At 38.6% G+C, this 27,945-nt stretch overlaps 1 protein-coding gene across 1 annotated transcript in view; it reads right to left on the bottom strand.

The window, feature by feature from the left end:
• The window catches only part of LOC136857432 (heme A synthase COX15), a 138,726-nt gene that overhangs the window by 50,046 nt on the left and 60,735 nt on the right, over positions 1 to 27,945 (bottom strand). The window contains exon 6 of the mRNA XM_067136090.2: positions 11,653 to 11,911. Within this exon, the coding sequence (XP_066992191.1) occupies positions 11,653 to 11,911 (259 nt within the window). The remainder of the gene's footprint in view (positions 1 to 11,652; positions 11,912 to 27,945) is intronic.

Here is a 27,945-nt window from a genome sequence, read left to right as displayed (position 1 = left end):
CTGTCCAAGTCTGTACGAGCACGTAATGATGCAAAGGTTTTTACATGGAACGTGCGCAAATAAAACGACTGTGGTTTTAACATTTTAACACAATAACGTGAAATTCCTAGTCTTACATTTAGGACCAAAACAGTAATAGGCAATCCCAAAACCTCCCATGGCTTTATGTATGTAGGAAGGTGCAACATCTGTTCTGGTCTCGATAACGTAATCGTATGCGATAATATTAAAATACTAAATTTGCGTTACTTAAGAAAGAGCTGTTTAGATTCCTGCTTGAAAGCTCAGTGACTATTCAGTGCCCTGAGGGAAATGCCGAAAACATGTTCGGCGATACACTCGGAAAAAAACAAAAAAAGAGAAGTAAACATCTAACCCTGGACACAATGCAGACGCTTTGCAAGTATGAACATTTGACGAAACTCTTTCCGTCTTCATGTAGAGCTGTCGAAATGCACTCTGTCTCCTTCCAATTGTTGTGGACACTCTCTGCTTTGTGATTTTGATTCTATAAAAAATACCACCCGAATGCGATGCTAAGGAGCAAGTTCACCGCCGATCGCTTTTCCGCTTCCTCAAATTACCGCAATGACTGGACGTTAACATCAAGATCTGCAAGTATGCGTTGTTACGCTCTTTGTACTTGATAGTGTCTTTGCTTACTATCAACTTGGGAGAAACTACGTTGTAATTGAGATTTGCTTTTAAGAGAGTGCCCTTGATCGGGATACTAGACAACAAGATATCAAAGTACTCAGAACTGACAGTACATAAGCGCGCAGAGTGCCGAGAAGCGTGCAACATGAGAATATAACAGTTCAATACATCATGTCAACATTACCGTAAACAGCGCAATTTAGAGCTCCATACATGTGCATAAACAAGTTAAAGGGCCGCTACCCAAGAGAATTGCCGTGGTAGGTACACGTGGAAACAGAAGTAACGGGGGAAAGGAACTCGTGAAAGAGAATTTTGGAAAACAAGTTTGAAAATAACAAATATATTACACCAATCTCAAAAGGGTAACAAATTATCTTTACATCAGAACAAATAGTATGAACCAGCATATGGCGTAATAAAAACGTTAAGTTTGATTTTAAGACATGTAGGTGATACAAAATTTGATTACATCGTCATAATCAAAATCCTAAGCACCAATCACTACAATTTTTGGACATATGTTACAACACTTCAATTAGCTGAAAGAGAAAAAGAAGGGAGGGGGGGGAACCCATAGATTCTGAAAACAGTTTCTTTGCATTAAATTACACAATACCCTAGAAGGGAGGTACATCAAATAAAGTTTCAGGCTCGTGCCAGTAGAATACAAAGTTGGTAGCGTCATACACTTGCTAGATAAGCTCACAAATTGATACAATGTTTACAATAGGACATTGTAATGTAACCTCATGCCAAACAATTCAAGAGATTCAGAATTGAAATAAACCAATCTCCAGTCCAGGGAGTGATCCTTTTGGTGGATTAGAAAAAAAAAATAGGAATTCTAACAAATGATCCCAGAAGGGATTAAAACACACACTCATGCGCAGAAGCGATAATAAAATTGAAGCTAACCGATGAACATACAAATTAAATTAGCAGACCACATCTTTTGAGCAAGCACCATTTTTACGCAAAATGAACAGATAGATGGGATAAGAAAAGAAATAAAGATAGGTAGAAGATAAAGGATAGAACAAGGAAATAAGAAACAGAGGAATGGGATAGGATAAGGATCAAGCCGCCAAGTCCCCAGCACTGACAGACGCGATGCAAAAGTTCATCTCAGAAGGTAGGAATGTTTATGGACTAGAATTTTAGATCAGCTGTCCAGTACACCATTTACACCACATATTAGGAATATAAATGTCCAAAAGGCAGATCACTTGCGCTGCACGAATACTTAGATGTGTCCTGAAGGGACCAAAGTTCAATTTTTGTTACTACGGCGAAGCCCAAGTATAGCAAGGTAGGGCACGTTAAATGATAGAAAGAAACAGTGTCTGCTCACCCTTGACAGAAGTCCAGTACGAAGTTCACAAGTAAAATGGACACGGTCCAGCCGTGTGCAGAGTTCCAGCTCCCACTCTCTTTAACAAGGTTATACCACAACTGACCTGCCCGAATGAACGACACAAGGCCATATATATATGCGAGTGGGGTAGATCAAGAACATACTACAGGCGTGAAGTCAGAGTGGATGCGCCATGCAGGCGAGCAGTGACAGCAGTAGTACAAGCAGCCGGGAAGCCGACTGTTCGTAACAGCAGACGGAGAAAAGAGCACCAATTTAAAGGAGAGAATTTTATTACGTAAGGTAAGCACAAACAGCTCGCAACAGCGTTGCCGTCCTTTCGTAAAATACAGTTTCTTGAAAAACGTGTGATCGAGGATTTAGCATTGATGGGACTGAAATTTCTGAACGGTTGATATGGGAAATTGTTTCTTCGAGGAACAGATAATGCAGGATTTTTACAACATGACTTAATTAGGATGCTCGCGGGACCACGTAATTTGAATGGATAATATGGGAAAACATAGCTTCCAGGAACGTATAATCGAGGTTCTACTGTATATCCCATAACAAACATTTTCAAAAAATACAACCTTAAAATAGCATACAAAACCACACACAACAGTGCAAATATCATACACAACACTAAAACAATCAACAGCAATAATAAATACAACCATTCAGGGGTATATCGGATAAAATGCAACAACTGTGACACCAGCTACATCAGACGTACTGGCAGGAACTTTCAAATCTGTTATAGTAAACACCTAAATGCCATAAAACACAATCATTTTTCCTCCATAGGCCAACACATTAAAGATTATAAACACAAATTCACAAACATCGAAAATGACATGCAAATTTTGAATATAAACACCAAGGGCCCCTTGCTCAACATAACAGAAGAATTTTACATTAATCTAGATCAATACACCAACCTTAATTTTAATATAAACGAAATCACAGAAAAAACAAATATCATCTTTAACCCCTCAGCGCCGACCTCTATACGTGGTATAGTAGACCCTCTTTTCTTCCGTAGCCGCCGACCTCTATACGTGGTATAGACCCATACATGGTTTCACATTTACGGCTATAGCGCGAAGAGTTTTGGAGTTATTGATATGCAAATTATTTTGTTTCCAAGAAGACATTTTCGGCTTTATCGGTGTTGTAAATAAGAAGTGAAAAATCGTTATAATGTAGTTGTTTTTGCAAGGATAATTATTTGTCAAATAAGTCTGAGCACTAATCTCTTGGTTTTTTTTAAAGTCCGTTTGCTTCATTTTTTCCCAAAGAAAAAATAAAGAAATGATGATCTGAGAAGTTTGTCTTTTCGTGTGATGTTCTTTGCTCTATTTGTACATTGGGAGTGCGATTTATTTATTATATTTTTCTTTATTTCTCAGCTTGTAATATTTTCGTAATTCTCCACGAGCGCTCTGTGTAGGCATCAGTTAGTGCTGCTTTCTGTCATACGATACGAGAACCAGTTGTTCATGGTATATATCTCGTTTGAAAGACGTTGTCTCGACCTTTTATCTGAAATATGTATCGAGTTGGTTTGAATCGTCATAAATGTTATTCCCCTCATTCAGTTTCGTCCTGTTGCTTTCGGTCTCGCTGCAGCTTCAACAGTCCGTGTGACGCACGGCGCTCAGCTGTGGTATGACTGACAGTAACGTGCTTGAAATATTGTATAATTCAGATGAAAGTTTAGTCGGAAGTAGTAGTGACAGTATTAGCAGCACTGATAATGAAATAGATGATGTGGCAGTGGTAAATGATGAGAGTGACGATGAGGAGGAAACAGTACTTGAAAATTTCGTGTAAGAGACTATAGATAATTATACAGGTCAAACAGAAGTTTTCAATGGTGAATACTGATTGCTAAATTCTCTAATAATACTCACACAGGTCACAGAGACAAATATTGAGCAATTACCTTATCGGGTTCAGCTGGTGAAAGGTTTGTTTACAAAATACGCTCGCTCGGGAGGGGAACGAAATATTTAAGGCCGGCGCGCATCAGATAATATAGTTCCAAGGTTGCAGGAAAGATATTTTATCAGGAAATTGCACCCAAGAGTTGGAAATCCAAACCTCAGAGACATTGTATCCTGTGTTCAAAACACGGCGAAAAGAAGATGTCAGTGTACTGCTGCCAGGAGTGTGACTTGAGTCCCTGTCTCAAAGAGTGCTTCGAACTCTATCACACGGAACTAAATTACTAAGGAAATGTGAAACAATTATGTAATTATCTGCATGTACATAGTTCTGTCATAAGGAATTCCAAATTTCGTGAAAATCGGGCTAGTCTTATACTTGCAGTAACGCTTTAAGTGAATCGATGTATTTCAGTCGCGCGTACTTGAAATCTCCTCCGGCCGCGGGGTAGGAAGCTATTTAAATGGCTGCGACGCTGAGGGGTTAATACAGTCATTCCATCCCTAAAAAATGCTTATCTCAAGAAAATCAGTAAACAAAACTTGACACGCACAGATGGACACGAAGTAGTACACAACGTGCTCCCAAACCATATACCGTATTTCACGGCATAATCGTCGCCACCGCGTAATCGTCGCATCCTTTATTTTCAATACAAAAATCGGACTTTAAACCTTTAATTACATAATCGTCGCACGTCCAAATTTTGTTCACTAATCTGGTTAAAAGGTAAATGGAACTGCAACGTAAGTTGCACATGAATGCGCACTTTAAATACATGTATGGTTTATGGGCAATTTTGGCAACACAGTCACGTTTGCGACATGTTGCACAACGTATAAATAAATAATACCGGTATATGTACGACGCATGGCTTACCGGTAGACTATCGGCAGTTTGACAACGTGGTCGCGAGACAGTGTACTATTTATTCACCACCTACATATTATGCTTACCGGTAGGCTATCGGCAGTTTGACAACGTGGTCGCGAGACAGTGTACTGTTTATTCACCACCTACATATTATGAGTTCCCATTTGAAATACGTAAGGCTGTAAGTTATCGCTTATCGGCAACGTCGCCAGGAAATACCGGCTAGGTAGGTTGAATGGACCTCGAACCAGCCCTCAGATACAGGTAAAATTCCCTGACCCGGCCGTGAATTGAACCCGAGGCCTCCGTGTAAGAGGCAAGCACGCTACCCCTACACCATGGGGCTGGCTCCTGTGTTATTGCGCACGAAGTGAAATCCAAGACGATAACGCAGATTTCCACGGAATTATTCAGCCGAATTATTTACGATGTCTCAGTTGTCATCGCTAGACTCTTATCTTACTACTACGTCATAAGTGTCCGGGCATGGGATGAAAACTTTTATCCAAGCAGTCAAGATAATTATTATCCAAAGCTATTAAAGTTTTATTTTATAAACTCGTCAGTAATGTAATGTAAAATCGTCAATAACTGGGAAGAAATATTAACCTAATTACCGTATGTTTAAAAGAAATTGAAAAAAATGAATGCTTTTTACTGACGTCTCGGAATACAGTCAACTATACAGTAGATCTACACCGCGCTAGCTAGAGCTCCGGTTTGCGAGCTTTGCGCAAGCGCAGTAGTGTGTCGCAACCAACGAGCGAAACTGATAAATTGTTGCATGCTTCCTTGCTGCCTAACAGTATTGGCTGTTCTGGAATGGACAGATCACAGATGCATTTATTTGTTTCAGATTTACGTGATTACTGTAGACATGTGTGCGGCATAGCCCTTGTGTAGGCACTCCACTCACTCTGCTTTTGCTGTAGACGGAAGCTACGTGGACGGTGATGCTCTTTTATTTTTAGTTCACGGGATAGCCGATAGAAGCGTCCTTTACGATCTGCCGGCGATCTGCGAACTGTTGCCAACTGTTTAGGAAATGTCCAGCGGACTGCTGCGAAATTTGGTGCCGTCTTTTGTTACTTTCTTCAGGTCCAGGGCTAGCACCGTGGAATGCAAACAGCAAAATGGAGATCAACAGAAAAATAGCATGATCCCTGGACCAATAAATCACTAGTCCATAGTATTCTTCTTGAAATTTCTTTTAGGTTACAACCACTAAATTACTTTTTTTCTTGCCGTGCGGGCAGTATGCGCCGCGGCGATAGTTAAGAGCCTCTCGAAGGGAGTGTGGCCCCCTCGGGGGCCACTGTTCTCATGACAGAGCTTGACCTGGATTTGGAATGATAGGTTACAGCTACTAAATTACATATTTTTCTTGGTAGGTTTCTTGCTGCATTTTTATTCTGCGCGGGTTGGTAACGGAACCAGCGAGTTACGAATTATGGGAATGACGTCATGTCGGCCAATGGCCGTGCTCGTAGCTGGCCGGCTAATGGCCGATGGCGCGTGAAAACTTTCGTTGTGTTATAAAAGTAAACATATAATTTTGGGCGGGTTGGTGGGTCCCTGGCATTGGTAATGAACACATCTCTCTTCTAAAAGGATTTTAAGGTACAATTCATATATATTTCTTGGCGAAGTTGTGTGTTATATACTGGAGTGCCTAGGGTAGGGCGCTACCAACTATTCTGCGGGCTTCAAGCTAAGCGTAATTGCCTTCGCTGAACAGCACGGGAACAGAGCTGCAGAAAGAAAATTTTCTGTGAGTGAAAAGTTGGTGCGTGACTGGCGGAAAGTAAAAAACAAGCTAAAAAGCACAAACCCTTCTAGACGCGCATTTAGAGGTCCTAAAACAGGGAAGTTTCCTATAATTGACGAAGAAGTGTTTAGGTACGTCAGTGAAATACGTAACAATGGCTGCAGTGTATCATATGAAATGTTACAAATTAAGGGACAGGAGGTAGCGCGCAAACACAACATACCGGTAACTCAGTTTAAGGCGACTCGTCGGTGGATTAAGGGGTTCATGCGACGACACAATCTGTCAGTGCGAAGGAGAACAACACTAAGCCAAAAGTTGCCTGCTGATTACACGGACAAGATTGTAATTTTTCACCGATTTGTCATACGTTTGCGCAAGGAAACTTCGTACTTGCTTTCTCAAATCGGTAATGCCGATCAGACTCCAATCTTTTTTGATATGCCTCGCAACAGCACTATTGCGCTAAAAGAATCACGGAGTGTATTAATGAAAACCAGCGGTAGTGAGAAGTTGCGATGCACGGCAATGCTAGCCATTACAGCTGACGGGAGAAAGTTGCCGCCTTACATCATTTTCAAGAGGAAAACGATGCCTAAGAATATACAGTTTCCCCGTGGAATTCATGTACGAGTGCAACCAAAGGGTTGGATGGACGTAGAACTCATGCTGGACTGGGTTAAAACTGTGTGGAATAGAAGACCTGGTGCACTACTAAAACAACCAGCTCTGTTTGTTTTAGATAGTTTCCGAGGTCACCTCGTGAACGAAGTGAAGCAAATTCTCACTACAAATAAGACACGACAGATAGTCATTCCTGGTGGCCTAACATCTGCTTTGCAGCCACTAGACGTATGTGTTAATAAATCCTTTAAAGACCACTTACATCGATTTTACAACGAGTGGATGATGAGCGGCGATCAGCAATTGACGCCCGCCGGAAATATCAGGCGTCCACCCTTGGACTTGTTATGCTCGTGGGTGAAGAAGAGTTGGGATCTTATACCACCTGAACTAGTCTCCAAGAGCTTCAAAAGGACTGGGATTTCGAATGCACTAGACGGTTCCGAAGATGACGCAGTGTGGCACGGAGACGAAGAATCTGATACTGGTATTAACAGAGGCGAGGACGGCGCATCAGATAGCGAAACCTGCGATAGCGACACCGAAGATTTGGCATAAATTGCGTACCGGTAAGTCCGCATTTCACAACAAAGCGATAATTTTTTGCAAGTGTAATATTTTAACTTTAATACTCAAATTAATGACAAATTAACTTAATACGTTCATTTTTATTTTCAGGTTGGAAAAACGTTCGCCTAATTGTTGCGAAAAATTATGAATTTTGTTTTAGACTATTTTAATTATTTTGATGGATAAACGCGAGTATTACGTGCATCTTAAATTTGTATCAAATACAATTTAGTTATAAATACATTTTTTGAGTAATACAAATACTGGTATTAAATATTCATCGTATAATGGTCGCACCCTACAATTTTTTTCGAAAATTTTGGTATAAAAAGTGCGACGATTATGCCGTGAAATACGGTATAACCTCAAGACCACAATAGCAGTAAGTATACGTATAGATTCTCTCACATGACCGAAGACATTCCTTCAACATATTAGTATCACTCACATCTTACTTTTATCTTTCACAGACAATTCTTACAATATCACACAACTACAAGAAAGAAGGAGCCTCCACTCTGGTTTAATGTAACACATTATCATCTCACTATGGCAAAGGACATTATGACTCATCTTTTAATGTAAACAACTGGATTTTATATAAGACAAGCTGCAATTTCTACACTTCCATCCAACCCTCAACTGAATCCACACTACGTCTATATCTTGCCTTTTAGAGATGCAAAGTGTTCTTATCCTTTGTGCACATATGAGACAAAATATTTTTTAAAATGATAATTGGTATTTCAAATGTAACTCATATTATATTACAATTCAAGGCATTGAATTTTTAATATAATGCACAGTTGTGGACAACTAGACTTAATGATAACACTCAAACTGAAGAATTAAGAAATAGTGCAAGGAACTCGAACATTCACAAGCATGAAAATGTTTTACGCACATGTTTTTATTTTATGAATACTTATAAGTTAGTTTTAAGTTTAGTCAAACTGAAGAACTAAGAAACAGTGCAAGTCATAAACTCAAACATTCACAAGCACGAAAGTGTTTTATGCATATGTTGTTTTCATTTTATGTACATTTGTACACTCATAAGTTAGTTTAAAGTTTAGGAATATTCACTTTTCTCAGATGCGCAATTTGACGAATGCCCTACTCATGAGTACAACCTGACATGTTACCGTCACATGATATTCCTTTCTAAATATGATAATGTTTGCAAATGTACGATGTGTTATATGTATATGTATGTTCAGCTGAGGATGACCCGTTAGGGTCGAAACTGGTCCTGTATTTTTAATAATAATAATAATAATAATAATAATAATAATAATAATAATAATAATAATAATAATGATAACAATAATAATAAAAAAGTATTGATTAGGTGTGTTCCTCTCCTCTTTGCATTTGTTTGAACTATCAATACGGATATGAAGCTTATAAATTACAATTTCCAATTGTATCTCAGAAAAGGTAATTCGAGAATGGAAAAAAATGCTGCATAAAGGGGAAGGAAACGAAGATCTGTTTTGATTAGGTCCCAAACACAGAGGAGTGTACGTTGACTGTCTGACTTTCACGGAAGAGTTAGACATAATTTGCCAGCAACATCAGCTCAGCAATCAGATCCATATCTGGAAATTAAAGTGAGCGTTCCAATTGACTAAAAGCATCTATAGTAAGAAGAAGCTGAATTTTGGAGTCAAATTAAGACATTACAGCACTGTTGTTAGACCAGAAGTTTTATATGCTTCAGAGATCCTGTGCATGAATAGAAAAGGACAAGTCAATCAGCTACTTAAAAAGAGAATGCAGGCTACTAGAGAAGTTCTTGGGCAACAGATGGGTTGACGGTCAGATTCAACTGAAATCCAATATAGAAGTATATAGCAAAATGGAACTGACAACAGCAACAATAAGAACGAGAATATTGCTGTTTTATGGGCACATGTTCCATCTGAATAATGACCAGCTCACAAAGAAAATCTGGAATTTTATAAAACCAAAGGCATTAAGTTGAGATGGTTCCAAGAGCGTGGAAAAGATCTGAGAGAGATGGGCATTACAGAGGATAAAATCAATGATAGAGTTATTTAGAATTATGGTGAAAAGCTCTTAGGGTTTTATGGTGGAGACAGAACCCAGAAGACAGAGAGCCCTTTACCAGAGGGGCGGAAGAAAGCGCTGATCAATGGGCCCAAGAAATACTGGCAGGATGTCAAAGCAGACGAACAAGACACAGACACTGAAAATGAGCTTGGTTGTTAGCACACAGTCCATAGAGGCTGAATTCGACAAAAGAAAAAAAAAGTAATATTGTATATATATGCAAATATGTTTAAATTCTTCACATAATATGTAATATTACTAAGAATATGTCAAATGAAACCCAAGTCTAAGCATATCAGAACAGAATTCGTAGACATTCGGTGGTCAATAAGTAAAGGAATGAAATGTGTAATTACAGTACATAAGAATCCAGGCCTTAGTGGTTACAACCGAGGAGCGCTCTGATAGCGAGATAACAGCCCCGGGTCTAGAAAGTCAAGAATAACATTTTACAAAGGTCGATCAAATACAAACGAGATTTTTGTTCCTGAACATCAACAGTTGGTAGGACTGGCCCCGCGCTTCTGCTATGCTTAGGCGGGACCATTAGGAGTGGGGAGAGCATGCTGTTAGATATTTACTGCCGTTTCGTCAGTAACGCTCATGATGTTGGAGCAACAGGTGCACCCCTCCACTGCGCAACACATAATTATCAAATTTCTTGCACGTGAAGGCGTTACAGCGGCGGAAATTTGCCAGAGGTTGACTGCACAGTTTGGTGATCAAACATTGTCAAGGACGCGTGTGTTTGCCTGGATAAAACGTAAAAAGAAGGATGAGAATGTGTGGAAAATGCAACACGATCGCCATCCTTAGACCAGCATTACAAACGAAAACAGTCGTGCGGTTAAAGACATTATTGACGACGATCAACAGCAAGAGTATCAGAAATTGCAGAACAAGGTCAGAATCAGTTATGGGAGCTGTCAAGCAATCATCACAAACGACCTACAATTCTGTAAAGTGTGTTCCAGTTGGGTCCCTCGCCTTTTGACCGAAATTCTGAAGTCGAGATGTTTGGAGGTCTGTCAGAGGCACTGGACTACACTTGATCATCATCCTTACAGCCTGTACTTACCGCCCTGCGATTTCCATTTGCTCGCACCGGTTAAAAAAGCTCTAGGAAGGCAACGGTTTGAAGATGACGAGTGTGGAAGACTTGGTGCTCAAGTGGCTGGTGACATGACCCTGTTCTTTCTACAATGAGGGCATGAAAAAGCTGCCCATATGCTGGGACAAATGCATTTCCAAAGCAGGAAACTATGATGAAAAATAAATTGTAACTGCCTAGTGTTTTTCAATAAATGAATTTAAATAAATACTAAAATCCCATTTATATTTGATATCCCATCGTATTTTTTTTTTACAAGTTGCTTTACGTCGCACTGACACAGATAGGTCTTACAGCGGCGAAGGGATAGAAAAGGGCTAGGAGTGGGAAAGACGCGGCCATGGTCTTAACTAAGGTCCAGCCCCAGCATTTGCCTGGTGTGAAAATGGGAAACCATGGAAACCCGTCTTCAGAGCTGCCAACATTGGGGTTCGAATGCAAATACAAGCTCATAGCGGCGCGCCCCTAACCACACGCCAACTCGCTCGGTCGAAGAATAACAGCCAAGAGGATTCACCGCACTGACCATGCATTACCTCAAAATCTGCAGATCTTAGAGCTGAGCAGCAGTCGCTTGGTATGCCAAGGCCCAATACAGTTGTAGCACCATTTTGGCAGGGGAGGGGGTATATTTCCATTGCCCTGCAGGTGGTCTGATAACATTACCTGACAGAGCTGTAAGGAAGACCATTCCCTTGGTTGTGTGAGCCAGCATCCGGAAGCGTCTCATGGCTTTGGTAACAGTGCCGGCCACAGACTGAGCGGGCAGAAGATGATCCAGAGCGCTCCACAAGAACAGCGTGTAGAGTACGAAGGCCAAACTGAGATGTGCAGCTAGCCGGTACTGAGACACCCTGGGCACATCACTCTCCCCATGGAAACGGTCCTCCAGACCTGACTTCACCATGTACCAGCCCATCAAGCCCTGCAGACAAAATCAGATTATTAGAGGAGGTTCTGAACAATCATACTATTTTATAAGCTTCAGAAATTAGCAAATGATTATCCACAATCTGTATAAAAATCAGTATACAATGATAAAATTCAAGGGCTTTGAAAAAGAAGCAGCAATTCAGAAAGAAGTGAGGCAAGGCTCCAGTTCCAATCCACCCCACTCCCCTTTCTCCTTTTCTTTGTTTATATAGAACAGTCAGTAAAGGAAATCAAATAGGAATTTGGAAAGGGAATCACAATCCAAGAAGAGGAAATCAAAACTCCGAGCTTTGCCAATGATGTTATTTTATCTGAGTCTGCAGCAGATCTGGAATAATTGTTGAATGGTGTGGACACAGTAATGGGGAAGGAGTACAAAATGAAAATAAGTAAGTCCAAAACAGAAGTAATGGAGTGCAGCTGAACAATGCAGGTAATATTAGATTAGGTAATGAAGTCTTAAAGGAAGTAGATAAATATTGTTACTTGGGTAGTAAAATAATTAATGATGGAGAAGTGAGGAGGACATGAAATGCAGACTAGTACAAGAAAGGAAGGCCTTTCTTTCACTTCGAACATTGATATAGGAATTAGAAAGATGTGTTTTTGAAGACTTCCGTCTACAGCATGGCATTGTATGGAAATGAAACATGGGCGATACCTAACTCAGAAAGAAAGAAAGAAAGAAAGAAAGAAAGAAAGAATCTTTTGAAATGTGGTGTTACAGAAGAATTCTGAAAGTGAGATGGGTAGATTGAATCATGAATAAAGAGACACTGACTGAAATGGTGAGAGATCGATTTCACTAAATTTGACCAGAAGAAGAGAAAGAATAATAGGACACATCTTAAGACACCCAAGACTTGTTCATTTGGTTTTTGAGGCACGTGTAAGCAGCAAGAATGGTAGGGGTAGACCAAGGTATGAATATGATATGCAGATTAGAGCAGATTTAGGATGCTGCAGTTACACACACATGAAACGGTTAGTGCAGGATAGGGTGGCAATAAGGGCTGCATCAAACCAGTCTATGGACTGATGACCCAAACAACAATAACAAAATATAAGAAGGAGGAAAGGGCGAGGAAGACACTAAAAGATGTGTCATAAGAGAAACTGCAAAGAAAACAATTAACACCAACATTAAAATTAACTTCAACAAGCTGTTTAGCATTACCATGACGAATAGAATACCTAGTGAGATCACTCACCATTCAGCTGTTTTAGTGGCATACTGACATGCAAATAACCAAATACAACACACAATTGTTTAGACTTATGAATAATATTGTCAGAGAGTTGTAAATAATATTCTCACTCCCCACAAAGAAATATCTTTGGACTTTAATAACAGAACACACGAGATAAAATAGAACATTACAAAAAGCAAAAGCAATATTGTGCTTTACTTATATTAAGAAACGACTTTTTAAACAGACCACATAAAACATTAAACATTCAGTGTTCTTAATCAGCCCCGGTGGGAAATTAATCCTAGCTTTGACTGAGGAAGGACACATTTAGTTCGCATTAAATTACGAGTTGAGTTCTTTAGTCTATCTTACCAAAGACCCCTAAACCAAACCAAACTACAGCGCCAGTGGGCCTTCCGCCTACCGAGCGACCGCCCTCGGTCCGAAGGCCTGCAGATTACAAGGTGACACATGGTCAGTGTTAAAATTGAATAATTGAAAAAGAGGTTCAACCTATTCAATACATAAGAGAAAGAAATGTAGTGATTACATTCTTATTTAATAGTAATTAGAATTGGGACCGGTTTCGACCATAGTCCAGGTCATCGTCAGCCGATCAAAACATAAAAAACATGAAAAACAATGCATATGAAAAAGAAAAATATTAAGTGAACTCTGGATCGGTATAAGAGGCAATATAAAATGATGATGGGGGTAGAAACTGTGAGTCACTTAAAAGAAAACAGTGCGTAATTTTATGAATGGTGGTACGGCACACGCAATGATAGGTAAAGTCTCACAATGTTTATGAACAGCGGAGAACGGTCAAATGGATCAGTTTTTACACACCGTCCGGCACAAAGTCACAACACTATCGAACAACATATGAAGATCTATCAATATGCTGAAGTCGAAGACGAATAGATTTATAGAACCAAACTGCCAGTTCCCGGTGATCAGCGCGGCACACTCAAGGTCATGCGCTGTAGTCTCGAACGCCAAAGTAGAATGGAGAATATCCTGAAGATCCAGTATTTGCCTCGGTTGCGGGAAATTAAGTACGTAAATATAGATACATACAACGCAATTCAGTATAATTGAATGAGTAATTGTGTTACTGCTGAATTCTTGGAAAACAGTTGACTTGAAAAAACAATTGTAAAGAGAAAAAAATATAGTAAAGAGCGCAATATCGGAAAAACAAATGAAAACATATATGCACAGTGCCCTATTTTTAAAACGAAAAATTCAGGTCATGATTGAAGTAGTCGAAGTCGGCGCAAGACAAGAGTTAAAATTTGAATGAGGAGAACCGAAATGAAGGTGGTGGTTTTTTTTTTTTTTTTTTTTTTTTTTTAGAAAAGGTGGAATAAATGAATAGAGGAAGAGGGATAGTGAAATAAGAGAAGAATAAAAGAAATTGAAGTTAAATGGTGTTGAGGAAGGATAAGATACGGAAATGAAGGAGGGGCAGTTTAGGGTGGGTTAGGAGGGTGGGTTATTGGAGGTAGAAAATGTGGGTAGGAACTTTGTAAGGCATGGAAAATAGAATTGGGGTTTTGGAATTTGGAATTTTTGAGAAGAAGAATTAGGAAGTCGAAAAGGATGTTGGGTTTTTCAGAAATGTCGTTTAGATTGAAATTAGGGTTGAAGTACTGGTCAAGGTGGATAAAGCAATTTTCAGTAATGTTTAAGATGGGGCCTTTGTTAATGATTTGAAGTATTTTCATGTCATTGTCGATATTGGTGAAACTATGCTTGGAGTCTTGTATGTGTTGTCCTATGGCAGAGAATCTGTTGTATTTAATGGCGTTGATATGTTCGGAGTATCTGATATTGAAGTTGCGGCCGGTTTGTCCGATGTAGGAGGAATTGCAGTTGTTGCATTTGAATCTGTATACACCAGCTTTAGAAAAAGTATTAGACTTATTTAGAGATTTAGAGTTGTGTAAAATATCAAGATTTCTATTGTTAGTTCTAAAAGAAATTTTCATGTTATGTTTTTTAAAAATATTTTATAAGCATCCTGAGTGAAAGTGAAGGTGGAAAAAGCAGTTGGTTTTATTGTGTCTTTAGATAAAGTGGTTTTTGGACGGTGTTTGAATTTGTTGATGATGCGGTTTATGAAGGAGTTGTTAAAGCCATTGAATTTAGCGATGTTACGGATGGTGTTTAATTCATTATTTAGATCTTTTTTAGACATAGGGATGTTGACACGAAAAATTAAGTTGTTATAAGTAGCACGTTTATGAGCTTGAGGGTGTGAAGAATCTTGTCATATTGTGGTTGCTGTTTGGGTTGGTTTTCTGAAAATTTTGTAAGATAAAGAAGAAGGATGTCTAGTGATAAACCGCATCATCTACAAATTCAAACACCGTCCAAAAACCACTTTATCTAAAGACACAATAAAACCAACTGCTTTTTCCACCTTCACTTTCACTCAGGATGCTTATAAAATAACTAATATTTTTAAAAAATATAACATGAAAATTTCTTTTAGAACAATAGAAATCTTGATATTTTACACAACTCTAAATCTCTAAATAAGTCTAATGCTTTGTCTAAATCTGGTGTATACAGATTCAAATGCAACAACTGCAATTCCTCCTACATCGGACAAACCAGCCGCAACTTCAATATCAGATACTCCGAACATATCAACGCCATTAAATACAACAGATTCTCTGCCATAGGACAACACATACAAGACTCCAAGCATAGTTTCACCAATATTGACAATGACATGAAAATACTTCAAATCATTAACAAAGGCCCCATCTTAAACATCAATGAAAATTGCTTTATCCACCTTGACCAGTACTTCAACCCTAATTTCAAACTAAACGACATTTCTGAAAAACCCAACATCCTTTTCGACTTCCTAATTCTTCTTCTCAAAAATTCCAATTCCAAAACACCAATTCTATTTTCCATGCCTTACAAAGTTCCATTTTCTACCTCTAATAACCCACCCTCCTAACCCACCCTAAACTACCCCTCCTTCATTTCCCTATCTTATCCTTCCTCAACACCATTTAACTTCAATTTCTTTTATTCTTCTCTTATTTCACTATCCCTCTTCCTCTATTAATTTATTCCACCTTTTCTATAAAAAAAAAAAACAACCCACAACCTTCATTTCGGTTCTTCTCATTCAAATTTTAACTCTTGTCTTGCGCCGACTTCGACTACTTCAATCATATAATAATATAGATTCCCATAGGATATCTGAAATATTTGTCCCGAATGAGTAAATTTATAATACCAATATAAATGGTCCGTTATTGGACATTATAAATTTTCCAGCTAACTCATTCCTGGTTGCCAGCGTTTCGCCCTCGTGTGCTAGGTTGGGCTCATCAGTTGGTACCTAGCACACCTACCAAGACGCTGGCTACCCCGGTTTGGTTAAGAGACAAAGTCTCTCATAGTGCATTGGCACTGCCGGTGGCTCCATGTAGTCTACGCAGTGGCCTCCACGGTATGCAGTAGCCAGCGTCTTGGTAGGTGTGCTAGGTACCAACTGATAAGCCCAACCTAGCACACGAGGGCGAAACGCTGGCAACCAGGAATGAGTTAGCTGGAAATTTTATATTGGTATTATAAATTTACTCGTTCAGGGCAAATATTTCAGATATCCTATAGGAATCTATATTATCTGATAGCCCAGCAGGCATCAAAATTTTTTGGTTAAGAGACAAAGTCTCTCATAGTGCATTGGCACTGCCGGTGGCTCCATGTAGTCTACGCAGTGGCCTCCACGGTATGCAGTAGCCATCGTCTTGGTAGGTGTGCTAGGTACCAACTGATGAGCCCAACCTAGCACACGAGGGCGAAACGCTGGCAACCAGGAATGAGTTAGCTGGAAAATTTATAATGTCCAATAACGGACCATTTATATTGGTATTATAAATTTACTCATTCGGGACAAATGTTTCAGATATCCTATGGGAATCTATATTATCTGATAGCCCAGCAGGCATCAATTTTTTGGTTAAGAGACAAAGTCTCTCATAGTGCATTGGCACTGCCGGTGGCTCCATGTAGTCTACGCAGTGGCCTCCACGGTATGCAGTAGCCAGCGTCTTGGTAGGTGTGCTAGGTACCAACTGATGAGCCCAACCTAGCACACGAGGGCGAAACGCTGGCAACTAGGAATGAGTTAGCTGGAAAATTTATAATGTCCAATAACGGACCATTTATATTGGTATTACTTCAATCATGACCTGAATTTTTTCATTTTAAAAATAGCGCACTGTGCATATATGTTTTCATTTGTTTTTCCGATATTGCGCTCGTTACTATATTTTTTTCTCTTTACAATTGTTTTTTCAAGTCAACTGTTTTCCAAGAATTCAGCAGTAACACAATTACTCATTCAATTATACTGAATTGCGTTGTATGTATCTATATTTATGTACTTAATTTCCCGCAACCGAGGAAAATACTGGATCTTCAGGATATTCTCCATTCTACTTTGGCGTTCGAGACTACAGCGCATGACTTTGAATGTGCCGTGCTGATCACCGGGAACTGGAAGTTTGCTTCTATAAATCTATTCGTCTTCGACTTCAACATATTGATAGATCTTCATATGTTGTTCGATAGTGTTGTGACTTTGTGCCGGACGGTGTGTAAAAACTGATCCATTTGACCATTCTCCGCTGTTCAAAAACATTGTGAGACTTTACCTATCATTGCGTGTGCCGTACCACCATTCATAAAATTACGCACTGTTTTCTTTTAAGTGACTCACAGTTTCTACCCCCATCATCATTTTATATTGCCTCTTATACCGATCCAGAGTTCACTTAATATTTTTCTTTTTCATATGCATTGTTTTTCATGTTTTTTATGTTTTGATCGGCTGACGATGACCTGGACTATGGTCGAAACCGGTCCCAATTCTAATTACTATTAAATAAGAATGTAATCACTACATTTCTTTCTCTTATGTATTGAATAGGTTGAAGCTTTTTTTCAATTATTCAATTTTAACGTTAATACTTTCAATACAGAACAATGAAATTTTTATCTTTAAATTTACATGGTCAGTGTGACGAATCCTCTTGGTCGTTATTCTGGACTCTCTAGACTGGGGCCGACATTTCACCATTCAATAGCTCCTCAATTAAAGGTAATCATAGAATGAGTGAACCTGAAACCAGCCCTCATATCGAGGTAAAAATGCCTGACCTGGCCGGTAATTGAACCCGGGCCCTCCGGGTGAGAGGCAGGCAAGTTAGACCGCGGGGCTGGCTTCAAATATTACCGGTACACGACTTAAAAATCTCGAAACTTTACATTCAGTTTTACCGGGGAAACTTCGTCAGTTTTGCTCTGAAAACTTCTTTCAGTTCAGCAACTTTGATCAGCCAGAGCCAAACTCTTCAAAAAATCTAATACCCGTAATGGTAAACCAAAACAGCAATCGACCACAAGTAGTTTTTAATTCTCTAATCTAATGAAATAAAGCAAATTAGATACAAAAGCGCCCAACATGATGGCAAAATCCTCTTTTTTATCTTCCATTGTAATTTGGTCACCGGTATACTGTTCGTAGTCAGTTTATGGAAAATTTGTACCGTGTAAATTAGGCCTACATTGGCTTTTCAAGGTTATGTTGAACTCGAGAATATGGCTTTGAATTGTTTCGAATATAAGTACCGATCTCCAAGTTCTCGAACGCATTAAATTCAATTCTGCCCGTCACTAATCACAAATTGGAAAGAGAAAAAATATCATTAGCACTTCCAAAATTACGATTATTCGCGACATTGAGCTCAGCTGGAAGGCGCGCTCGCTGTACAAGTCGTTTAGAGTGCAAAATGATACAAAGCTTTAAATGTAACGTGCGCAAATAAATCGACTACGGTTTTTACATCATTTTAACACAAAAACATAAAATTCCCATTCTTATATAAGGATGAAAACAATAATAGGCAATCCCAAAACCCCCCATGGCTTTAAGTATGAAAGGTGCAACATCTGTTCTGGTCTCGATAACATAATCGTGTACGATAATATTAAAATACGACTGTAAATTTGTGTTACTTAAGAAGAAGCAGTTTCGATTCCTGCCTGAAAGCCCAGTCACTATACTGTGCCCTGAGGGAAATGCCATAAACCTGTTCGGCGATACACTTGAAAAAGGTAAAAAATAAAAATAATAAACATCTAACTCTGGACATAATGTACACGTTTCGCAAGTACGAACATTTGACTAAATTCGTTCCGTCTCCAAGTAGAGCTGTCGAAATGCGTTCTGTCTCCTTCGAATTGTTGTGGACACTCTCTGCTTTATGATTTCCATGGATTCTCTAAACAATACCACCCGAATGCGATGCTAGGATAGTCCCTTATGCAACTTCACCGCCGATCGCTTTTCCAGTACCTTACAGTACTTCCTCAAATTACCGCAATGACGAGACGTTAACACCAAGATCTGTAAGTATGCCGTAGCCGTCCTTTTGTGAGATGCAGTTTCTTGAAAAACGTGTGATCGAGGATTTAGCGTTGATGGGACTGAAATTTCTGGACGGTTGATCCGCGAAATCGTTTCTTCGAGGAACGGATAATGCAGGATTTTTACAATGTGATTTAATTAGGATGCTCGCGGGACCATGTAATTTGAACGAATAATACAGGAAAACGTAGTTTCCGGAAACGTATAATCGAGGTTCTACTGCACAACATTTTTTAATTACATTACTAAAGTAGGGACTAGTTTCGGCCTTGGCTGGCCATCTTCAGCCTTAATCTAATACATCTACTAATCAAACGCGCGCGCGCGCGCGCGCACACACACACACACACACACACACTCTCTCTCACTCACTCGCTCTCTCTCTCTAAACATAAAAACAAATGTACAAAAATACAATTGACATTAAAACCTGGGATGAACTATGTGTAAAATTTGAAAAATAAATAAATTGGGCTCTAAATTCTTAGCATCTGGAGTATGCTCATCATCCAGACTCTTTCTTGCATTAATATTCATAGAATTGTTAGTTGCAATTTCAAATGCAAAACAGGGACTGGTAAATGTTGATTCTGTAGTCAGATCATCAATCACCAAGTCTACTTGAGTGGTGTTAGCAGTATGTAAGCCACTGGACGCCACTGTAAATAACCACCAGCTGACGCAGAATTGCTAGATGGTGTTTTCACATCAACTAACGTAAATAAAATGAAATGTTTCTGTAGTGCTTATTCTTCTTTTCTTCATGGGGCCCCTTATTTTAGTTCCTAATTACCGTCGACCTCTAAGATCTTTTGCTACCATTTTTTTTTCTTCATTCCCACCTAGATATACCTGCTCAGTTCACAAAGCTGCAGGTTGTTCTTATTGGGTCTTCTTGGATTTTTTCTCTCTCTTCACCTAGTAGCCTAGAGTGGAGAGTCTCATTCTACCAGCGCCTCACATTCGAAAAGTATGTGTTCATAGCTGATTCCTCTGCTTCATTGCATTTTCTACATATATTGTCTCTTATTACTCCAATTCTATGTAGGTGTTTTTTCAGATGGCAGTGTGCTGTCAACAGTCCTTCTACCCACCTTAAACTATGTGATCAAAAGTATCCGGACACCTGGCTGAACATGACGTACAAGTTCGTGGCGCCCTCCATCAGTAATGCTGGAATTCAATACGGTGTTGGCCCACCCTTAACCTTGATGACAGCTTACACTCTTGTAGGCATACGTTCAATCAGGTGCTGGAAGGTTGCTTGGGGAATGGCAGCCCATTCTTCACAGAGCGCTGCACTGAGGAGAGGTAGCGATGTTGGTCGGTGAGGCCTGGCATGAAGTCGGCGTTCCAAAACATCCCAAAGGTGTTCTATAGGAATCAGGTCGGGACTCTGTGCAGGCCCGTCCATTACAGGGATCTTACTGTTGTGTAACCACTCCGCCACAGGCCGTGCATTATGAACAGGTGCTCGATCGTGTTGAAAGATACAATTGCCGTCTCCAAAGTGCTCTTCAAGAGTGGGAACCAAGAAAGTGCTTAAAATATCAATGTAGGCCTGTGCTCTGGTAGTGCCACGCAAAACAACAAGGTGTGCAAGCCCCCTCCATGAAAAGCATGACCACACAATAACATCACTGCCTCCAAATTTTACTGTTGGCCCTACACACGCTGGTAGATGACGTTCACCGGGCATTTGCCATACCCACACCCTGTCATCGGATCGCCATATTGTGTACCGTGATTCGTCACTCTACATAACGTTTTTCCACTGTTCAATCGTCCAATGTTTACGCTCCTCACACCAAGCGATGCGTCGTTTGGCATTGACCTCCTTGATGTGTGGTTTATGGGCAGCCGATCGAGCATGAAATCCAAGTTTTCTCACCTCCCGCCGAAGTGTCATACTACTTGGAGTGGATCCTGATGCAGTTTGGAATTCCTAAGTGATGGTCTGGATAGATGCCTGAATATTACACTTGAAGACCCAATTCAACTGCCGACGGTCTCTGTCAGTCAACAGACGAGGTTGGCCTGTACGCTTTTGTGCTGTACGTGTCCCTTCACGTTTCCACTTCACTATCACATCAGAAACAATGAACCTAGGGATGTTTAGGAGTGTGGAAATCTCGCGTACAGACTTCTGACACAAGTGACACCCAATCACCTGACCACGTTCGAAGTCCGTGAGTTCCACAGTGCGCCCCATTCTGCGCTCTCACGATGTCGAATTACTACTGAGGTCGCTGCTATAGAGTACATTAAATCAATCAATCAATACTGATCTGCATTTAGGGCAGTCGCCCAGGTGGCAGATTCCCTATCTGTTGCTTTCCTAACCTTTTCCGAAATGATTTCAAAGAAATTGGAAATTTATTGAACATCTCCCTTGGTAAGTTATTCCAATCGCTAACTCCCCTTCCTATGAATGAATATTTGCCCCAGTTTGTCCTCTTGAATTCCAACTTTATCTTCATATTGTGATCTTTCCTACTTTTATAAACGCCATTCAAACTTATTCATCTACTAATGTCATTCCACGCCATCTCTCCGCTGACAGCTCGGAACATACCACTTACATGTAATAAACCTCATTTTAGGTCCGTATTGAAAATTTTTTAACAGCTCAACAATAATAAAGGTGTTTTAATTTATTCCACCTATTCAATACTTATATTTTCACTTATAGTTGTTACATAATTAAATTCTTAGTTACATGGGGACATGTTTCGCCCTCAATTAAGGGCATCTTCAGCCTAAATACAATAATCAAAAATACAACTAAATTAAAAGTGGAAGTTAAATACAATCATCAAAAATACAACTAAAATAAAAAGTGGAAGTTTAGTCTGTTATTAAAATTCGGAACAATAAAAATGTGAAAAATGATAAAATAAAAAGATGCTAATGGAAAACTGTCTTATGATTAAACTATAATCTTGTCGGAGACTAAAACTTCTATTAAAATTCTAATTAAAACAGTTCATATAAAATATTGGAAAATCAAAGTGGTAGTAATAAAAAGCCAACGACATGAGGGCGTGTACACAAGCATAAACTTGATTGTCATGAATACAATCTTTTCAAAGCCGCTGATGAAATTCGTAGCAAGTAAGGCAGAAGCGTCTATTGAAAAATTGTAAGAGGCCGTTAGCACCGGTAGGAAATAAAATGGCTGAATCCTTGCCAGAAAATGTCAACAGATGCAGAAATAAGTTTTCTGTAAGAGAAGGAAAAGAAGAAATAAGAAATTGAACGTAAGGAGAGAATTCAGTCTTACATAATTTTGAAACAGATGAGGACTTACATGTAAGTGGAAGTTGTTATTTGTTAACTACTGTTGAGTTGGTTGCTGCCCGTCTGTTGGCTCTGAGTCTGGTGTTATAACTGTGCTGCAGAGGCGGTAGTGAACTCGGAGGGGAAGGAATAGGGGAGTGCGGAAGGGAGGAGAGGATGGGTGGAGTCAAATGTGACGAGGCTGACAAAGGGGCGGGGTCAACTGCATTGCTGGAAGTAGGCCTAATATCTGTAGGTATGGGAGGAGTATTAGGGTTTGAAGAATTAAATATATTAGGTATCCTAAATTTATTCGAACTAACTGACTTTAATAATTCCGGCATTAATTCATGTAGCATACTTTTATTGTCCGTGGTTTCATTGAGATTCTTTTGCTTATTGTACGTCTGATCTAAATAGATGTATAAACTTTCTAATTCGTTCAGCATTCTTCCTTTTTGTATGTTTCTAATTATCGCTAAGTCTTTCTCTATGGATTCAAATCTGTGACCAGTCTCCCTCATATGCAAACTCATCGCTGAGTATTTCCTATGTTTTTCCGCGTTAACATGTTCCATGTATCTTGTCATAACATTTCTCCCAGTCTGTCCAACATATGAAAAATTACACGGAGTACATTTAAGTCTGTATACTCCCGATCCTAAATAACGATTCTTATCATAATTAACTTTTTTATGATTAAAGAATATGGACTGGTTAGTATTAGTAGTTCTAAAAGCTATATTAAAATTATGTTTCTTGAATACGCTAGTAATCTGGTGTATAGCTGGATTATTAAAAGTGAATGTAGCATACTCAGTTTTTTTGATCTTTTCTGGTATTAGATTCGTAGATAATTTGTTCTTAATTTTATTGATTACCCAGACTGGCTAAAGAAATTTATTCCAATTTTGATCCCAAACAACAGAAAACAATAAAAAACATGAAATCGAAAATTGAAGATAACAATATTATAGTAACCAAGGCTGACAAAGGGGGGTGCGATCGTGTTGATGGATAAAGATACATATATCAAGAAAACTGAAGAATTTTTTGATAATAACAAATACACATTAGTAACAAAAAATCCGCTAGCTAAAATTCAACGCAACTTAAAAGCCTTACTTAAAAGATCCACATCTCTCTTTACTGAACAAGAACAATTAAAACTTGTCAATATGAATCCTAGGCTCCCGGAAACTAGAGCTATGCCCAAAATACATAAAAAAGATATTCCGATTCGTCCGATTATCAATTGCCGTAATTCTCCCACGTATAAAGTCTCCAAATACATTCACAATTTTTTGAAAAGACATTACACTTTTAATAATAAACAACCATTAAGAAATTCCATTGACTTGTGTGACATTTTGCTTGGATTTGGAGTACATCCAAACCAGATGATGTGTTCGTATGACGTAGTGAATATGTTCCCGAATATTCCGACAGATAAAACTGTTAATATCATTCATGATAATATTTGTAAACACAGTAATCTTAGTAAAATGGAAGTAGAAGAATTCACTAGATTGTTAAAGTTCGTATTAGACAATAATTACTTCACATTTAACAATAATACTTATAAACAGAATGGATTAGCAATGGGTGACCCAATATCGGGTATCCTTGCCGACATATTTATGGATTCAATCGAACATAATGAAATAATAGCAAAAATTAAAGGAATAGATTTATGGTTGAGATATGTAGATGATACATTTGTAATCATAAACAAAGATGTCACTAATAGTCAAGAAATCTTAAATAAATTAAATGAAATCGAACCTAATTTGAAATTCACGAGAGAGGACGAAGTCGATAACTCACTGAATTTTCTAGATATAACAGTTACGCGTAAGGTTAACACTTTTGATTTCCAAATATTTAGAAAACCGACACAATCATCTACAACTATAAACAATTCCTCTTTACACCCGAGTTCACATAAACAAGCATCTTTTCACAGTCTAATTTATAGAGCACTTAGAATCCCTCTATCTCCCAAGAATTTGAAGAAAGAATTAAATTATATTAGATACCTCGCTAAACAAAATGGTTTCAAAATAGAAATGATCAACAAATTAATCAATAAAATTAAGAACAAATTATCTACGAATCTGATACCAGAAAAGATAAAAAAAACTGAGTATGCTACATTCACTTTTAATAATCCAGCTATACACCAGATTACTAGCGTATTCAAGAAACATAATTTTAATATAGCTTTTAGAACTACTAATACTAACCAGTCCATATTCTTTAATCATAAAAAAGTTAATTATGATAAGAATCGTTATTTAGGATCGGGAGTATACAGACTTAAATGTACTCAGTGTAATTTTTCATATGTTGGACAGACTGGGAGAAATTTACATGGAACATGTTAACGCGGAAAAACATAGGAAATACTCAGCGATGAGTTTGCATATGAGGGAGACTGGTCACAGATTTGAATCCATAGAGAAAGACTTAGCGATAATTAGAAATATACAAAAAGGAAGAATGCTGAACGAATTAGAAAGTTTATACATCTATTTAGATCAGACGTACAATAAGCAAAAGAATCTCAATGAAACCACGGACAATAAAAGTATGCTACATGAATTAATGCCGGAATTATTAAAGTCAGTTAGTTCGAATAAATTTAGGATACCTAATATATTTAATTCTTCAAACCCTAATACTCCTCCCATACCTACAGATATTAGGCCTACTTCCAGCAATGCAGTTGACTCCGCCCCTTTGTCAGCCTCGTCACATTTGACTCCACCCATCCTCTCCTCCCTTCCGCACTCCCCTATTCCTTCCCCTCCGAGTTCACTACCGCCTCTGCAGCACAGTTATAACACCAGACTCAGAGCCAACAGACGGGCAGCAACCAACTCAACAGTAGTTAACAAATAACAACTTCCACTTACATGTAAGTCCTCATCTGTTTCAAAATTATGTAAGACTGAATTCTCTCCTTACGTTCAATTTCTTATTTCTTCTTTTCCTTCTCTTACAGAAAACTTATTTCTGCATCTGTTGACATTTTCTGGCAAGGATTCAGCCATTTTATTTCCTACCGGTGCTAACGGCCTCTTACAATTTTTCAATAGACGCTTCTGCCTTACTTGCTACGAATTTCATCAGCGGCTTTGAAAAGATTGTATTCATGACAATCAAGTTTATGCTTGTGTACACGCCCTCATGTCGTTGGCTTTTTATTACTACCACTTTGATTTTCCAATATTTTATATGAACTGTTTTAATTAGAATTTTAATAGAAGTTTTAGTCTCCGACAAGATTATAGTTTAATCATAAGACAGTTTTCCATTAGCATCTTTTTATTTTATCATTTTTCACATTTTTATTGTTCCGAATTTTAATAACAGTCTAAACTTCCACTTTTTATTTTAGTTGTATTTTTTATGATTGTATTTAACTTCCACTTTTAATTTAGTTGTATTTTTGATTATTGTATTTAGGCTGAAGATGCCCTTAATTGAGGGCGAAACATGTCCCCATGTAACTAAGAATTTAATTATGTAACAACTATAAGTGAAAATATAAGTATTGAATAGGTGGAATAAATTAAAACACCTTTATTATTGTTGAACTGTTACATACCACTTAGTCGAGCAGCTCTTCTTCTTTCTCTCAGTTCTTCCCAACCCAAACATTGCAACATTTTTGTAACGCTACTCTTTTGTCGGAAATCACTCAGAACAAATCGGGCTGCTTTTCTTTGGATTTTTTCCAGTTCTTGAATCAGGTAATCCTGGTGAGGGTCCCATACACTGGAACCATACTCTAGTTGGGGTCTTACCAGAGACTTATATGACCTCTCCTTTACATCCTTACTACAACCCCTAAACACCCTCATAACCATGTGCAGAGATCTGTACCCTTTATTTACAATCCCATTTATGTGATTACCCCAATGAAGATCTTTCCTTATATTAACACCTAGATACTTACAATTATCCCCAAAAGGAACTTTCACCCCATCAACGCAGTAATTAAAACTGAGAGGACTTTTCCTATTTGTGAAACTCACAACCTGACTTTTAACCCCGTTTATCAACATACCATTGCCTGCTGTCCATCTCACAACATTTTCGAGGTCACGTTGCAGTTGCTCACAATCTTGTAACTTATTTATCACTCTATAGAGAATAACATCATCCGCAAAAAGCCTTACCTCCGATTCCACTCCTTTACTCATATCATTTATATATATAAGAAAACATAAAGGTCCGATAACACTGCCCTGAGGAACTCCCCTCTCAACTATTACAGGGTCAGACAAAACTTCATCTACTCTAACTCTCTGAGATCTATTTTCTAGAAATATAGCAACCCATTCAGTCACTCTTTCGTCTAGTCCAATTGCACTCATTTTTGCCAGTAGTTTCCCATGATCCACCCTATCAAATGCTTTAGACAGGTCAATCGCGATACAGTCCATTTGACCTCCAGAATCCAAGATATCTGCTATATCTTGCTGGAATCCTACAAGTTGAGCTTCAGTGGAATAATCTTTCCTAAATCCGAATTGCCTTCTATCGAACTAGTTATTAATTTCACAAACATGTCTAATATAATCAGAAAGTATGCCTTCCCAAAGCTTACATACAATGCATGTCAAACTTACTGGCCTGTAATTTTCAGCTTTATGTCTATCACCCTTTCCTTTATACACAGGGGCTACTATAGCAACTCTCCATTCATCTGGTATAGCTCCTCCGACCAAACAATAATCAAATAAGTACTTCAGATATGCTACTATATCCCAACCCATTGTCTTTAGTATATCCCCAGAAATCTGATCAATTCCAGCCGCTTTTCTAGTTTTCAACTTTTGTATCTTATTGTAAATGTCATTGTTATCATATGTAAATTTTATTACTTCTTTGGCCTTAGTCTCCTCCTCTAACTCGACATTATCCTTGAAACCAACAATCTTTACATACTGCTGACTGAATACTTCTGCCTTTTGAAGATCTTCACATACACACTCCTCTTGTTCATTAATTATTCCTGGAATGTCCTTCTTGGAACCTGTTTCTGCCTTAAAATACCTATACATACCCTTCCATTTT

Source organism: Anabrus simplex, chromosome 1, assembly GCF_040414725.1.
Source record: "Anabrus simplex isolate iqAnaSimp1 chromosome 1, ASM4041472v1, whole genome shotgun sequence".
In the NCBI taxonomy this organism is placed as follows: Eukaryota; Metazoa; Arthropoda; class Insecta; order Orthoptera; family Tettigoniidae; genus Anabrus; species Anabrus simplex.
This window is presented reverse-complemented; position numbering and strand designations above follow the sequence as displayed.